The 17,750-nt window shown below is 32.6% G+C and overlaps 2 protein-coding genes across 3 annotated transcripts in view; one reads left to right on the forward strand and one right to left on the reverse strand.

The window, feature by feature from the left end:
- LOC150088900 (uncharacterized) overlaps nt 1–1,745 on the forward strand; it is a 45,917-nt gene extending 44,172 nt beyond the window's left edge. The window contains exon 2 of the mRNA XM_090370352.1: nt 1,609–1,745. Coding sequence (XP_090226478.1) covers nt 1,609–1,745 — 137 coding nt within the window. The remainder of the gene's footprint in view (nt 1–1,608) is intronic.
- A 118-nt stretch (nt 1,746–1,863) lies between these two features.
- Nucleotides 1,864–17,750, reverse strand: part of LOC150088901 (uncharacterized) — a 101,230-nt gene continuing 85,343 nt past the window's right edge. For both annotated transcript variants that reach the window (XM_090370947.1, XM_090370946.1), the window contains exons 10-11: nt 14,871–15,086; nt 1,864–2,009 (exon numbers count right to left, since the gene is read on the reverse strand). In XM_090370947.1, the coding sequence (XP_090227073.1) occupies nt 1,901–2,009; nt 14,871–15,086 (325 nt within the window). In that variant the 3' untranslated portion in view covers nt 1,864–1,900. The remainder of the gene's footprint in view (nt 2,010–14,870; nt 15,087–17,750) is intronic.

Consider the following 17,750-nt stretch of genomic DNA (forward strand, 5'->3'; position numbering starts at 1 on the left):
TGGCTCTAAGAGTGAAGTGGGAAATTATCGACCTGTCAGTCTGACTTCAGTGGTAGGGAAAATCATGGAGGCAATGATCAAGGGTGGAATTCAGGATCACTTGGATCGAATTGAAATTCTCAACGATACTTAGCATGGTTTTGTAAAGGGAAAATCATGTTTAACAAATCTGGTTGGATATTTTGAAAGAGTCACTCATGAGCTGGATTTAGGGAATAATTTCGACATTGTTTATTTAGATTTCAGCAAAGCTTTTGACTCAGTCCCACATGAGCGGTTGCTTTATAAGCTGGAACAGGTTGGAATCACTGGGAAAATCCTTAGATGGATAGCAGGATGGCTTCAGGGCAGAAGGCAGAGGGTTGTGATAAATGGCTATTCCTCAGATTGGGTTGATGTAAGAAGTGGGGTTCCCCAAGGATCAGTATTAGGGCCACCGTTGTTTTTAATTTTCATAAATGACATCTATGAAGGGATAGAGGGCATGATGTCTAAATTTGCAGATGATGTTAAAATTGGTAGAGTAGTTAATGATCACTGTCAAGCTGAGCTTCTTCAGACCTAAATAGATTTCAGGAATGGTCAGAAAAATGGCAGCTATGCTTTAATCCAACAAAGTGTAAGGTATTACATCTGGGAAACAGTAATCCCAAAATAACTTATTCACTTGGTGGAGTTCAACTAAACCCAGTACTGGAGGAAAGGGACTTGGGTGTTATGATACGGTCAGACATGAAATTCTCTGAGCATAGAAAACAGGTTGCAAGGAAGGCCCATGGCGTCCTATCAATGAGCTATTGAACTTTTGCAAGTAGAGATAGGGACATGATAATCCCATTATATAAGGCTTTTGTTAGACCACACCTAAAGAAAGACATCGAGCTTCTTGAAAGGGTGCAAAGACGGGTAACTTGCCTGGTGAGATCAGCAAAAGGACGTCCTTATGAAGAAAGACTTTGACTATGTGGGTTGCAGAGTTTGGAAACTAGACACCTTAGAAGAGATTTGATTGAGGTGTTTAAGGCTCTGAGAGGCATCAGTAAAATGAATGAGGACAAAATTTTCAAGATTATAAATGATGCTAGAATTAGGGGACATAAATTCAAGTTATGGGGGGAGGGAAATGTTTAGATCGGACTGCAGGAAGTTTTATTTTAGCCAGCGAGTTATAAATTACTGGAATAAGTTGCCTACATGGGTGGTAGAGGCTGACAGTTTGGGGAAATTCAAAGGTCATCTGGATAGTACCTTCGGGCGAGGGAAGCGCATAGGATGATAGGTTTAATTTCCTTTTCTTTTATTAATTATTATTATTTATTTATTATTATTTTTTTTTATCCTTGTTTTATTCGGTTTTTTTTTTGGTTGGTGCAGCATAAGCCATAGGCTTTCTTGCACCATGCGGCCATTACTAATACTAAAGTGACCACAGAGTATAAGTTGTCCCTTGTAGAATTTTTTTTTTTCCCCCTTTTTTAGTTTCTTATATATAATTTTACATTTTCAATGTGAAACCCCTGACAACATGCCACAATGAATCAGTTAAGTGTATTGTATACCTGAACGTATGCTATATTTTGTAATAAAGATTATTTATTTATGTTACAGATGTTCTAGAACACAAGATGAAGATTTTAAGGCACTTCATTTTGCGCCAAAAGCAGAAAGCAAAAAGGGAAAAAACGCCTGCAGATATTGATGACCTTCAGCATCTTTTGTACCCTGATTCCTCTTTACAAGAATAATAATCAGATATATATATAAATCTATGTACACACATAGTAAAAGTTGTGAATAAATTCTCACCTTCACAACTGTACATGTTTATAAAAAAAAATAATAAGTCATCTTATATGTGTGTGGAATGCACAACTTTGGAAAGAAATCCAACAAGAACCATCTAAGGTAAGAATTCTTGATGGTACAAATCCGTAACAAAAGAATGTGGTATACTTGTAAGTTCTGTGGCTATCTCTTCCAATATGTTATCCAGTAATGACTCGGGAATTCTAGGGATAAAAATAAAGAGTGAAATTGTATAAAATGTAATATAAAATTAAAAATATAACTGAAAATTTTTCTTAATTTAACCATTGCAAATTCATATCGGGTGGTTATTTTGTGAGAAATTGAACAATGTACAAATTCAATAGCTTTTCAAAAAATCCTCCCATTAAGCTGCAGAGGATATTACTAATTGTATATTGGCAAGAGCTGCAGCTAGCTAGCATCTTCCTAATATATTACAAATGTTTAAAATAAGCTAAACAAATGCATGATGAAATAAGAGGTACTAGATGCTCACATATTTCTTTAATGAAATGCATATTCTAAATTCATTTAAAGAAGCAATTTAATGGGCCTTGTAGATCCTGCTTTGTTAGTTTCACCGTTTAATATAGACACCATCATGGCACAGCCTAAATTTAGCATTTCTAATTACATTATCTAGGTTCTCTTTTTAAATGTAAAACTTATGCTTCAGCCATATATAAAAAAAAAATAATAAGTAGGAAAAATAATTACAGCAGACTTACTAATTGGGATGGTTGGAAAATAAATTTTCAAAGATAATCAAAATCCTGGATTTACAAAATTAAAGAAAAACTCAAATGTGGCCAAAACATAGTTTATACACCACAGTGTAAAAAAATTTGAAATTAAAATTTAATATGTATATTTTATTTTGAAAGGGAAGGAATGAAGTTTACTTTTCCCTTGGTTGGTTTTCCTCCAAATGGTACTGTGTAAATTTATGCAACAACCTGTCAGTAAGAGACTATAAATGATAAACAAAGCAGGATTAACCATAATCAGGAGTCTGTTATATACTTAAAATATAAAGGCATCAGTGACTTTGTATACTTGCCTAATGTAAAGAACTGTAGTAGCATATTAACAAAAATTTTTCTTTAAGTAAATAGGATAAAACTAAATTTAAAAATATATTAATTTCAACTTTATGTAACTTTCAATTTTATTCAAATTATAGGTCCCCACTGGAGCCTATAATTTGCATAAGAAATCTGGTAGAGTATAGGTAGTTTTTATATAAAATCAGTATCCAAATATTTCACCTGACATGAAACAAATCATTTAAATTGGTATTTATGAATATTAAATTCTGTGAAGACAAAATGTGTGGAATGCACATACTCATAATTTTTTAAGTTTGTTTCTTAATATTCAAAATTTTGAGTTGCAAGCTGGATGAATGAAAATTGATTTAATACATTGGCTATAACATCAAACAAGGTTCAATACTGGTGAATTCCTCATAGGCATAACCCTTTCCACAGCATAAAGTGGCATTATTGCTTGTAAACAAGCAATTATACATTTACATAATTGCATGTATGTGAAGTATTATATAAGGTTATCTAATTAAAATAACTTGTAATTTGCAATACAAATATTAAAATATTAGTTTTATTAAAAAAACTAATAAAAAAATTTAAGACTTGTTAGAATATGTTGAAAGTATCTGCCTTGCTCCTATGCTGCATTTGCTCTTTTTTGTCTATTTCATGCAATTCTGTGAAGAATAGATTCATCAATGGTGATTGTGATGAATGACTATCTCATTTGGTACACAACTATTTGAATATTTATTACTTTGCATAGCAAAAATAATTTAGATGAACACCTATTTACAAATTGCACTAATAATGCTTGTACTGCCCATAAAATACCTTTTGCTATTGCAGCAAAACTGGCTTCAGGTATCTGTCTAAAAATATCTCACTCCATATATAATGACAGGATAAGCTCTATTGCCGTAGTTCACCTTGGTACTTCTAACTTTATATATGTGCACCATTGACCAACAGTGGTGCATTAAATGGATAATAAGTATAATGCATGTAAATCTTATGAATTAGAAGGGTGGCTAAGGCAACTGAACTCTATGACCATACTAAGTATAGCAAAGGTATACCTGAAAGAAATATTATAATGAAAGAGCAACATTAAATTACAAAGTACTGTATATAGGGAATGGGATAGAATAGCTAAAAGAAATAAATTATACTGAAATAACCAAGTAAAACTATAGAGTACAACATATATGTATCACATACAGCATTCACGTATTGTGCAAAAAAATATTTTTATTGCTGTATACTGGCAATTGCAATTCCTTTTTCAGGATTCAACCATCAAAACAGATATTCAAAGTAAAGTTGAATAAGTCAGCCAAAATAAGCATAAATTTTGTATAAATTAATTATAAAATAAATTCAAATGCTTGCTGGGTCAACAATAAATATTAAGCATAGCAAGAATTGTATTTCTTTATTTTGTAATTTATACTTATTTTGGCTGACTTAATCAATTTTTCTTTGAAAATCTAGTATTACTACTGATTATTATAGAAATGTATATCAGATGTTGCTTTTCCTTTAATTCTTGATGAATGACTTCTGAAAGTCATTAGGATCTGTATAGAGAAACACAAATTCATATATATTTTGCATAACAGTGAACCATTGTACATTATACAGTTGAACTTGGTTATAACAAGGGCCATGAGACTAGGCAGTTTTGTTTAATATAGCCATTGCTCATTAATACCCATGAGCGTAAAAATGTATATGCTTTGAGTATTGATGTAATGAGTAAAAGCGAATAAATAAGTACAGATAACTAAGTAATTAAAGCACATACATATTTAACATATGAGAACAAAAAAAAAAAAAAAAAAAAAAAAAAAAAATGAAAAACATTTAAATAAGCAAATAAAAAAGGTTCTTACAGAAGGATTAAAAGTGTGACCTGTTTCATCAATTTAAATCTTAGATTTCCAAGATTTCCTTTTAATACACTTAGTGCATTAGTGAATTAAAATCATCATTGGAAGTGTCACTATTTTCAGAATATTCAAAAGTCACCAAGGCCTCCTGAACTTGCAAATGAATTGGCCTGGATTCTGTAGTGCTTGCACTTTCAATGAATTCGGTGTTGTCTTTTACATATTTTCTTTGTTTAGTGGAGTCTCTATGTTACTCTTTTGGAATTCCAGAAATTATCAAATCATCATTCACATGAACAAAATTTTCAGTGTCATTTAAATGGTCAGAATTCATAATTCCATTTTTTTTCCAGCCATTCTAACAGAAGTAGTAGTAGACCTTTGTCATTAACAAGTTAGTCACTGATGGAAAATTCTCCCAGTGATAAACCAGATTTCTGGAAATCTGTTTATCACCATCAGGTGTAATAGTATCCCATGCATTGTTCATCAAATTGAATCCAATACAGAAACACTATCATGTAATTCTCATTCTTGTCGATCAATCAGTTGGAGAACCAAGAAATACACCTAGAAGCTTTTAATAATGCTGATGTCCATTGGCTGCAAAACAGGTTGCATTTAAGGGTGTGCTGAAAAATTATCAGTCAGTCAGTAGTAAAATTTTTCTATTTTTCTTTTTTAAACAACATTGTTCCCCTTACTTGTTGAAAAAAAGTCTGAAATCATCAATGCCTTCTTCATCTATATTCACCAGGATGTGTTGTCATGTTTTAGAAACAGCATGGTTTTCTGAGATTTTCATGATTGTACTTTTTATTGCATCTCTAAATGAGAGCGGTCAGGGAGAAACTGAACATCTGCAATAACTTCTCTCAGATGTCCTGTTTTTTAAAGATTTAATAGTCTAAATTGAGGAAATATACTGCAGAAAAAGAATACAGTAACCCAGTGGCCTATACTCTGGAAATAAGTGCACCAAATTTGCTTGATATTCTGTGAAGCATACTCGTTATGTGTGTCAAATTTTTGTGCACAAAAAGCTCATAAACATTAGCTTGGGAATAACTATAGCTGTGACCTCATTATGTCCATGCTTGTTATAATTGAGTTCGACAGTATATATTGTTATGCGTATTCTGTAATTTCACTTGGCTATTTCAATTTAATTGATATTTCATTCAAGAATTCTGTCTTAATCCCTATATATAACATTTTGTAATTAACACTGCCATTTCATTATTAATATTTTGCTTTTGGATATTCCTTTACTATACTTAATACATACACACACTAATCTAGTAAACCAAAAGTATTTGGACACTGTCACATTTGGAAAAGCCAGAGTGTTTAATAAACAAATTAATAAGGTATAGGCCTACATTTAGCCCAGGTGATAGCATTGATCTGAGGTGGAATATTTCCAGTTCCTATAGCTAGTAGTCATCAGGAATTTGTGCTCATTCTTCCTTCTGTACAATTACCAGTTTAGCTGTAGAATAGAGGGGAATACTGATCATCCCTGATTTGGCATTCCAGTTCATTCTGAAGGTGTTTATTCAGATTCAGGTGTGGTTTTTTGGGTCAACCTGGGAAGTCGTTAAACTTGGTTTTCCTCAAACCAGGTTTTTAATTGCTGCTGAGGGCTGGAGCTTCGTCATCATTGTGCTGGAACATGCAAAGCCCATTTTCATAGAACTGCCAGATTTTGGGAACCATGGAATTGCAAGATCATCAAGCATTCTCCACACCCATACTCAACTGTGATCTGAAAATTGTAATTGATAAATCCACAAGACCTGTTTTGACCACTTTGTGGTTCAAGAATGGTGGGCTAGGCTCACTGCAAATCACGTGACATTCACTGGTGTGATGTGATTAGCAGTTCTGCCTGAAAACCCTTACTCTGTGGCTCCCTATGAATTGTGGCTGTACTTACACCCTTTTGGACATCTAGGGCTCCAATAATGTTTTTAAAGGATACCATTTAGTTTGCTTTCACTCCTTTTCTCAGGGCAATTCTATTCCCACATCAGGTTTTTTTTTTTTTTTTGCCTATCTGACCATTTGGCACACCCATGTTGCCTTCATTCTTTCATCTTTTCACTATATTGGACATAACTGGCTTTGTGAGGTTGAAATGTGTTGATATGGCATATAACAACAAATTACTGATATAACTTCTGATAATTAAGACAAACTTCGTAGGAGATTTGCTGTGATTTATTCTGCTTGTTTGTGATCTGCCCCTACATTTAAACCTATTCCTGCTTTTCGTACATGTGCACATTGTTCATTATGGTGGAAGGAATGCTCAAATACTTTTGGGAAGGTTATGTGTGTATTTATTTATTTTTTATATTATTATTAGTAGTAGAAACAAATTTGTATGCTATAAATATAAAAACTTTTCTGGTGAGTAACTTTTGGTGGCTATTTATGTTGAGATATGTATAATGAGTCATTTATTTACAAAGATTTTTTGAAAATACTAAACTTTACAAATATTTTTATATTATTTTATATTAATTGAGTTGTAATTTTTTTTATTTAAATGAAGTTATAAAATTCCATCTCTTATATGAAAATTAACTTTTTACTGTAAATGAGTTGCCCTTTATATCCTAGCATATAAAATACGAATTTGATATTTTATTGGTCATCTTTTTAAGCATATTACCTAAATACACCTTAGTACTGAATGAGCTAGGCTTCTCGACAGATACCCCAATTAAAATATGAGAAATTTTATACCTTCTCTCAATCATTGGTCCATATAGCTAATATGATAAATATGTGTGCATTTTTAACCTTTATAAAATGTTTAATTTATTTCTCTTTTTATCTTTATTCTTTTCTTGATTTTGATAAGTTTGAGAAAAAAAAAAGTAAAATAAAGAAACATCAAGAATGTTTGATTTAGTGTGCTTTTTAAATGTTTTTTATATCAATTTCATATCAAATTATAAACCTAAATAAGCATTTCAGTTTATTCGGTGCCCACATCGTGTGTACCATTTTATTTTTAGCATTATTTTGGTATAAATTTATTGTCAAGAAATGTAACATGTTAGCAACTGAAGCTATTTCAACTTTTCTAGCCATCTTGTTATCTTATTACCAATTAACACAAAGTGTAAAAAGAAACAGATTTTTTTTTTTTTTTTTTTTTTCATTTCTTTGTCTATGAAATCAAAAATTGTACATTTAATCACGAACAAACATTTCATTACCATTATTTCATATATTAATTCCAAACTCTAAATCAGTGGTCTATGAATGAAAACATGATTTTAATTAATCATGAATACTGAATTTTTTGCAACGTGGTGCATGGGTATATCAAGAACAGGAAATTGCTGAAATAATGAATTAGATTATTCTCAGATGTTTCATGGTACTTGCTGTACCACTTCAGTGAACTGCTGTAATGCTGTCCTTACCATTAGCCAAAGAAACAGTACAGGAAGTACCACAAAATGGCTGAGAATAATCTAATTCTTTAAGAAATTAAAGGTGGATTACTCCATACAGGTTTAAGTGCTCATTTCACCAATTTTCACTATGGCAATTAGTTTTGATATGGTATGTAACAGTTTTATATTAGCATGTATTAATCACTTATATATATATACAAGGCACTAATATCATAAGAGTAGAGAGTAATACTGCTCTGTGTAGTATTATTTGTAATTTCAGGTTTAATAATAAAGAATTTATTTATTAACAATCTAATATAAACCCAGACAGTTGGCAGCTATGTACATTTCAAAAAGTAATTCCTCGTTTAGAAATGTACATAGCTGCCAACTATCTGGGTTTATGATGAAGAATCCATCTTTGACTTGATTTGACCCCTTCACTATCATAAATAGTTTCTCATTCTTTTTTGTAATGTATAATTTTCTTTTCACAAAAGAAAAAAAGCAAATGTTAAAAGAATTTTTTTTAAAAATTCTGTGAATTTCTTCTTATTTCGATTAATGAATATCACCATAATACACACCTGAGAATAGTTTGCTGTGATTCAGTTTTTTTTTTTTTTTTTTTTTATGAAAACCCCAAACAGGAGAGGTATTAGAACCTATAGTACTTAGTACCATGCTTGGGTTGTAGGTTGAGAAGAGGAGAGAAGATATTTGTTGACATTAGACTTTAAACTTCTGTAGACTAATTTTCAGGAAAGACATATGAAGGAAGGTTGTTCCAGAAAATGGCAGCTGAATGAATAAACGAGGAAGATGAAAAGTTGGTTCTGTGGGTTTGAAGTTGGAAGTAAATGGATGTTGTCTGGTGGCGGCACGTGTTCGGACTGTTTTGAAAGAGAGAGCGGGAATTATAGAAGCCAATTCAGAAGAACAGTGCCCATGGAAGTATCTGTAGAAGAGGCATGCAGCAGAAACAGTATGTCTATGAGACAGCGAGTGGAGAGAGACTGTTAGAGATGAACCATTAATTAACCTAACTGCCCTCTTCTGAATGGAATCAAGAAGCCTGAGAGAGGTTTTGGGGGCACCACCCCAGATATGGGAACAATATTCCATGACAGGGCAGATTTGCTATTTACACAGAATAAACAACTGTTTGGAAGAAAATTAACAGCGAAAGAGAAAACCAAGTTTTTTAGATGCAGAGGAAGCAATATTTGTAATGTGCTTGTGCCAAGAGAGATTAGAAGTCAGGCTAATCCCCAAAAGGATACATCAACTTGCCTAGAAATCGGAGTGTCACCAAAAACTCACAGAACCAACTTTTCAAGATAAGCATAGGAGAAGAAGAATCCTTTTTGCGAGATAGAAGACAAGACTGAGTTTTAGAAGGATTGAAATCAGTTAAGTTGTCTTTGCCCCATGGGAGAATTACCTGGAGATTGGCATTTAAGGAATTGGTAACGGATATTCGAGAAGTTGAAACTGATTGAGCAGGACAAGGTTTCTCAATATGGAAAGTGGAATGCAATGTGCTACCATCGGCAAAACTATGGATAGGACTTCCAGTCAATGGAAGAAGGTCATTAATATACAAGAGGAAAAGAGTGGGAGAAAGAACTGAACCTTGGAGGACACTGGCATTAGTGGAGAAGTTAGAAGACAGAGAGCCATCTACCATCACCCTCAGTGAGCGATCAGAGAGAAAACTGGATAACCAATTACAAAAAACAGTTGGAAACCATAAGATGGAAGCTTGTTTAGAAGACCTTTATGCCAGACACAATCGAAAGCCTTTGAGATGTCAAGAGCAACTGCTTGTGTTTCACCAAACTTTTCCACTGAATTTGTCCATAAATGGGTAACATAAACCAGAATATCACCAGTAGATCGACACTGAGGGAATCCATACTGGCGATTGTTGATCAGACGGAAGGTTTCTAGGTAGTTTAAGAGCTGTAGTTAATTGATTTCTCCATTACTTTAGAAAGAGTAGAAGTAATTTCAATGGGATGATAACTGGATGGGAGGGATTCGTCACCCTTTTCAGGAACTGGCTGGATATGAGCAAATTTCCAACAGAGGAAAAAACACCTCCTTGGACCACTTTCGGTAGGTACTAACCACGGCTCTACAGTGAGCACCCCACCAGCCATGCCGTTTCAAATATGCTCTGACCCAGTCGTCTGGCCATTACAATTTAGCCTTTGTCAAACTTGCTTAAGTCCGCTGCCTTTCCCATCTGAAGAACAAGAGTAACATTGATTAACAGAGCTCAGTATCAGGTGTTTTTTATACTGTTTCCCAACCCGTGCAGTGTTCACCTGCAGTTGCTTCGATTTGCATAACAACTCTCTGGTCATAATATTTTGGCTCATTGGTGTATATGTGCATGGTAAACTTTACCATAAGTGTTTTATACATGCAGTAAAAATTTCTAGTGTAGTTCTGCTGACATGCAGTCAAGATGATTTGCATACTGATACAATTCAATGAGTATTATTAGAGCTTCAAATAATTAATATGCTCGTATCAGAAGCTGTATGAGTTTATCAATAAATTTAGTAAACTATAGACTTAGTTTGGCAGCTAGCTACCTTTCTATTGTAATTCCTAGTACCAAAGCATGTATTCTTATGGCAATTGAAAGTCTGCTGGCTCTAAACACAATTCATTGTGGCAAGTTGCCAACTGAATTTTTGGAAAAAAGTTAATTATTATTTAACTTTAAATTAAACATAATTGTATTTCAAGAATCAATTCATCATCCAATAGTGCTTTTGAACTAAAATTTTTTGACCCAAATTGCAATGAATTAATTTTCAAAAATCTTCAGTATTTCTCAATATCATTGAAGATAAAGAAAGATATTTTGTAGTATCAGTTCTTTCATAATAACAAAATAAGAAACAATTAATGTAGAGTGATCCATGGGTGGGGAACTGACAAGTGCATGCAGAAGCTGCATATGTAAAATTAAGAATATAACAAATTATCCCATGTTATGCTTGGCATTTTAAACAATTCCTCATTGTAATGCCAAGTGTGACAGTATTTGGCCAAGGTGTAAAAAATAAAAACTGGGTTCAGATCTCTTTCTCGTGAAACTTTGGAAATGCTCTTGATAGCCAAATCTAAACAACAGTGCCACTGTTATAAACAAAACTTTGATTCGACATTACTGAAGAGAGCAAAGCCTGCAATAGCACCTTTCTTGAAGTTTGTATGTTTGTTATTTGGTTTTTAGGAGCATTAGCAACTAAGGCCATATTGTTCCGGGGATATGCGGTGGTCATTCCCTGACCTTTCCGCATCCTCCGTATTTGGTGGTCACGGGTTCGCACCCCAGTCTAATCAAGAAGCATGTGCTACGCACTGCTGCTCCTGCCCACCTGGCTATGGAGGCGCCCTTTCTTGAAGTTATTATAATCAGTTGGTCTAACAGACAATCCAAACAGAAAAATCCTAGGTAAGCTAATTTTTGAAAAGCATACTATACAAGTAGATAATCCTATGGCTGTATTTTAATATAAAATGTATGTTGTCAGTGAAATTTAATTTCTAATGAATTGTGGACTTTTAAAAACCTCATACCTTTTCTGGAAAGTCTGTTTTCTCCTTTTGTGAAGAACTGCTTTTTGAAAAAAAAAAAAAAATGATTTTCCCACCTGATTAGTTACCCGATCTCCAGTCTTTAAAAAGTCAAAGTTGTAAATTATGAATATATTTTAATTGTTTATTAAATTTTTAAGCCTTTAACTTTCTCTTAATTATGTTGCTTAAACACTGAGAAAGTCTTATTTCAACATAGGAAGGAGTAAAAAAAAAAAATAATAATTAAATAATCTGCCTGTCCACTGCCTTAGTGGTTGGAAATTTCAATAATATTAAATTCATTTACATGCAAATAGCTTTAGTTGCTATAATTAAGAATTGTTAAACAAATTCTTAACAGTTTTGTGATCAACAAATGTTTTGCTTTCAAGTGCAGCATAAATAACCATAATTTTGTGATGTGTAAAGGGTATGTATGTATATATATTTTTTGAGGTAGTCACATTTTCATAAAAGTTGCACATGGTATTTCCAGAAATTGTCCCTAATTTTATATTTTTAGATATTTCCATATGTACTGATCTTATTTTATAAAACATAATGGTCTTATCTTTTGGTGTCTAAAAAGGCCTACACACAAATACTCACTCTTATAAATAGTAAAATATCAGTTACCCCCAATTTTTAAGCATTTCAATAAAAAGACAAGTATGAATTTTTGACTTTTTTCAAAAAAATTCTCCTGTTACTGGATCTTAAATTTTGTATTATATATAATGAGTGCACAGGGGTCTTTAGAAGAATTGTTTTCATGGCATTTATTTTCCGAAATAAGTATACAGTGTCAAATATATATATATATAGTATTAATGCATGTAAAAATTCCAAAATGATTAATTAATGCTATTTACAAAAAAAACATAAAGCTATGATGTACCTGTGGAAAGACAGGTATGTTAAAGTTTATTCGAATACATTAAAGTTTTAGGTTTATGAGGGCTATTGTTAAGGTTTTATAGCTTTTGCTTATTTTCAGAAAATATGCTCTAAAAGTGTGTTCATAGTAAAGATCCAATTTTATATTTTTTAAAACCAAACATATTCTAATGTTTTATCTAACATGATTTATTTCAATTCTATTCTTAAAAATGATTGGTTATTAGTAAATTGAGAACTACCTTGTCTTTTCATCTTTTTTTCAGCCAGCAGAATTATTCAACTGCCAAGAGTACAGCATTTTCTTAATACATAAGATAAAGTAAACTTTACTTAAGTTTGAAATTTAAACATCACCAAAAAGCTACTCTGTTATTTGTTTAAAATACAAGAGGCTGCTAATATAGCCTGTTTCAAGACCCAATTCCTGTCATCATTGCAATACCACCACTTGGATTGAAATGAAACCCATGTCTAGTCTCTTCTGTCATGCAGTATGAGTCATATGTTTTGAGATTATGATGGTGAGATCCAATATTCCTTACATTTTGAGGATACAACTTTAAAACAGTTTTTTGCAAGCAGGGGCACTAGAAAGTTTACCAGACTATTGGTTACCCATTAAATACATTGATGTAAATTTTAACCTGAGTAATATGTTGCTGATTTCACTGAATTAAACCTTCTGCATTTTCAACGTTCACCTTAGTACACACCTAATTTTTCCTACTAACCATTAGAGTATCATTTTTCCATATCACCAGTTACTTCAAATCTTTAAATTAACCCGTGTATCTCAAAAATTATTGTAATGCTGCTAGAGAAAGTGCAGCCTTAATTCTGAACTACTATGAGTCCTCAACATGGAGTTACCAGATGTCATACTACAGACATGTAATTAAAGGAAATAAATGCCTTGAGGCCTATGTTTTCTAGGTTGTATATTTTTCTAAGGACCCCACAAATTGTTGATAATGCAAGTTTTATTCTTCATCATAAAATTATTATATACTACATTAATAATAATAACACAACTGTAAAATTTACCAATGAGTCAACTTTATTACTATAGAGTTTACCACTGAGTTCATCTAGCAGCAACTATTTTGTTAGAATCTACACAGTTTGTATGTATGGCGTTAGCATGTAAAAATATACTGGTTAATAAATATTGTTCATCATTTCATATTTTTAAACTTCAACATAATGTTAGATCAAATGGTAATATGCAGCTCAAAATTCATTTGCTTTAGACTTCATTTTTTTGGAGCAATTCTAAAGCTATTTCTATTTACAATGTAATCTACTCCTTGAAAGTAATTAGAAATTTAGCATAATCCATTATTTGTACTTAAGCTATATCTTTTTCTAATTTTGTCCAAAGAAAATAAAACAAATGTTCAGTGATTGATGAAAGTTTTCTCAAAAAGATTTGAGAAACATATTTTTTTATATTTTACAGTAACAAAATTTGTTATAATGTAAAAGAATATATATTAATTAAAACTGTTAGGTTATTGTTTGAAAGTTTCTGGTGTTTTTTATTTGCTTCACATACTAAAAATATCAATTATAAAAACTTGAGTTGAATATTTCAGTAATGGGTAGATTTATATAATTTTTCAGGTAAATTATGGAAATAGTAGGCATCAAAAGCTAGATTGTGGAGACAATAGGCATCAGAAGCCACATTTATATGTTTCACTACTATTGGTTACTGTCAGTCAACATTACACTAGACTTGATCAACTATATCATTTTCATCACAGTATAGGTATCTCAGGGTGTAACATAATTCTTAAAAATAATATCCTTGAATTGTGCTTATGATCTTTGTTATGAGCAACAGCATTAAATTAAATAGAATTGCCATCATTTGATTGAAAGTAGTTGTTGGTCATGATTAGTGCAATTTGACTGCCAAAGAACATGGAGTTGATTATGGGAAATTTTTCCACATCACTTCTGAGAATCCTTTAAGACAACATCTTTTCTCCCAAAGCTAACAGTGAATCTAAATATATATCTTTGCCTTCACTGTTAGCATTGAAGCTTTAAAAAAGTGCAAAATGTTTAAAAAAGTAATAGATTTACTAAGCATTTTTCAAGACCTTTAGATCTTATTATAATTTAGTTCAGCTATGAAAAAAGATAATGTATATAAGAAATGTGCCTAGATTAAAAAAAGTAGAATTACTTACATTTCCATAATTGTCTTGGCATCAGTTTTGGTATACGAATCCAAATAATTACGTTGTGAATACACTTGATGCTGATGATATGCAGTTATACTGTTTATTCGATCTTCTGACAGATTTAGAATTTCACACTTTTTAATGGGTGTTTCTAAAGCTTTGTTTTGTGATATCTTTGTAATTATTGTAGACTGGGGTGTCTTCTTATCTTTTTCACCTGAGCTGTTTAATAATTCAAGAGAAAATGACAATGTAATTCAATAACTAACATGTCATGCTGTTAATATAAATTTAGTCGAAAATATTTATTCATTCTAATAACAAAATAACAGATTTTGGCAATATAACCAGCACCATCAAAATATTTCTGAGAAAAGCTGAGGGAGACAAATAGCATCATCCAGGTCTGTTGTACTCAATGGATGTACACAAATATACTATGGGGCAGTATTTTGGGTGACTTAGATAGTTGTCTAAGTCATTATTTCCTTGTAAAAGAATAATACCCTAACTGTCCTCACCCCACAAATGGTGGTAACTTCTTGCCAGTTGCATTCATAGCTAATAAAGCCATGTCTCTCTTTAGAAAGTTTACTGCTTTTATATCTCACATTTTTTTTTTTTTGCTGATGTCTTAGTGGACATAACTAGAAACAGGAACCCACATTTAGTTACATTGAAAATGTCTTTCTTGAAAATCCAAAATCATTTCATTAAACCTTTCTCTGAAGGAGTATCGCTACATCTGCTGACTTTTCATTTGATTCACTGCAAAAAAAAAAAAAAAAAATTTGGCATATTAAATTTCTCTTCTTAAAACGGTTCAGCCTTCCATAGTTGATGCATGATAATTTTTCACTTTAAATTGTTTTCCGAGTTGGAGGACTGCCTCTTGAATCAAAAGACCTGAAATATGGACATTTAATTCTCTGATTTTGTGACACTAAAGTAAAGTTGCTTTATCAGTTTTATCTTTGTTGAAAAAATTGGTCAAGTAACTCACTTTTGTAGACTTACATTTTCTGTCTGCTTGAGATGGTTTTGTGTTCTTGATATTAACTTTTCTTAGCCTTGATCTTGCTCCAAAAACCTTTGCATCTTTTCTTATCTATGGGATTCTTATCTATTCCCAATAATAGGGGTTTTGTTGCAATAAAGCAGACTTGTGCATTACCTACATGTCCACTATTATATCTGTGGACAATAAGTTTGCTTCTAATGAGACAGATAATATGTGAAGACAACATTTCCACTAGTGACTGCTGAACAAATTGTTAGGTAAGGAAGGCTAAGGCTTATAATCCACTTCATAAATAATATTTTCTATTACTTGATTTAAAACTGTACAGTTTTCTTATACTATATTTTTATCTCTACTTAAATGTTTTTATGTTATTAATTTATGAACATACAAAGGTCACTCAAAAAGTTATATACATTGGTAATAAAGAAACAACATAACTTCATTTTTTAAACTTTTTTCTCAATATATAAGCTACAAAGGAGGTTAGTCAACCAAAGGCAGATTATGAAAAATCTTTGGCAAAGGCAAGGACTTCCTTACTTATATAAACTCTAAAAGGAAGGGGATGAATCAGATTGGTCCACTTGATATCAGTGGTTTGACTGTAGATGATCATTCTCAGATAACAGCTGAACTAAATGAGTATTTTGCATCTACACTCACATATGAGGAGTTATTCAGGGAGAGAATGCCAGAGGTGAGTTAAACTCTGGCAGTGAGCTAGATGATTTTATAATAACTGAGAGGAAAATGGAGGAGAAATTGTTGAAGATAAACATAAGAAAGGCACCTGGAGTAGATGGGATCTATCCAGTTATATTAAAGGAGGTGGCAAAGGAAGTAAGCAAACCCTTAGCCATAATTATGAGAGCATACTTGGAGTCAGGGGAGGTCCCTATGGACTGGAGATGTGCAAATGTATCCCCAATTCACAAAGAGGGTTCAAAGGGTGACAAATAATTATAGACCTGTTAGTTTAACTTCTGTTACGGGGAAAATAATGGAGTCACTGGTTAAAGAGGTGATACAGGATCACCAAGACAAGACAGCAGTAACAGCTCAGACACAGCATGGGTTTGTTAAGGGGAAGTCTTGTCTGACAATTTGATTGGATACTAAGATGTGGTCACAAAGGAACTGATGTAAAAAATAATTTTTGATATCATATACTTGGATTTCAGGAAAGCTTTTGATACTGTTTTGCATGGAAGACTGCTGTACAAATTGGAGCGGTATGGCATTAAGGGCAAATTATTGCAACGGATAAAGGGATGGTTGAGTGTGAGATGGCAGAGTGGTAATAAATGGACACTGCTTTACGTGGACTAATGTTATCAGTGGTTTGCCACCTCAGAGTTCGGTGTTGGGCCCATTGTTGTTTTGTATATTTATCAATGATATTGATGAAAGTATATCAAGCTTAATGTCAAAGTTTGCAGTTGATACAAAGGTTGGCAGAGTTTTTAATAACAGTATGCTGCTGCGACAGGATCTGGAAAAGGCTGAGAAGTGGCAACTGAAGTTTAACATTGACAAATGCAAAGTACTGCATATGGGTAGCAGTAACCCCAGAGAAATGTACCAACTATGTGGTGTTACACTCAAGGTAGTGGAGAATGGAAGAGACCTGGGGGTAATTGTGCAATCAGATATGAAGTTTTCTGACAGTGCATACAGGCTGCCAGAGTAGGTCACAGAGTCTTGTCAATGACATACTGGAATGTTGCAAGCATGGATAAGGAGGTGATTATCCCCTTGTATAAGGCAATGGTCAGGCCACACCTTGAGTACTGCATACAGGTCTTGAAGCCTCATTTTAGGAAGAATGTAGAGTTGCTAGAACGAGTACAGAGAAGGGCAAC

This window comes from Mastigoproctus giganteus, chromosome 3 (assembly GCF_048544385.1).
Source record: "Mastigoproctus giganteus isolate SK-2022 chromosome 3, ASM4854438v1, whole genome shotgun sequence".
Taxonomy (NCBI): domain Eukaryota; kingdom Metazoa; phylum Arthropoda; class Arachnida; order Uropygi; family Thelyphonidae; genus Mastigoproctus; species Mastigoproctus giganteus.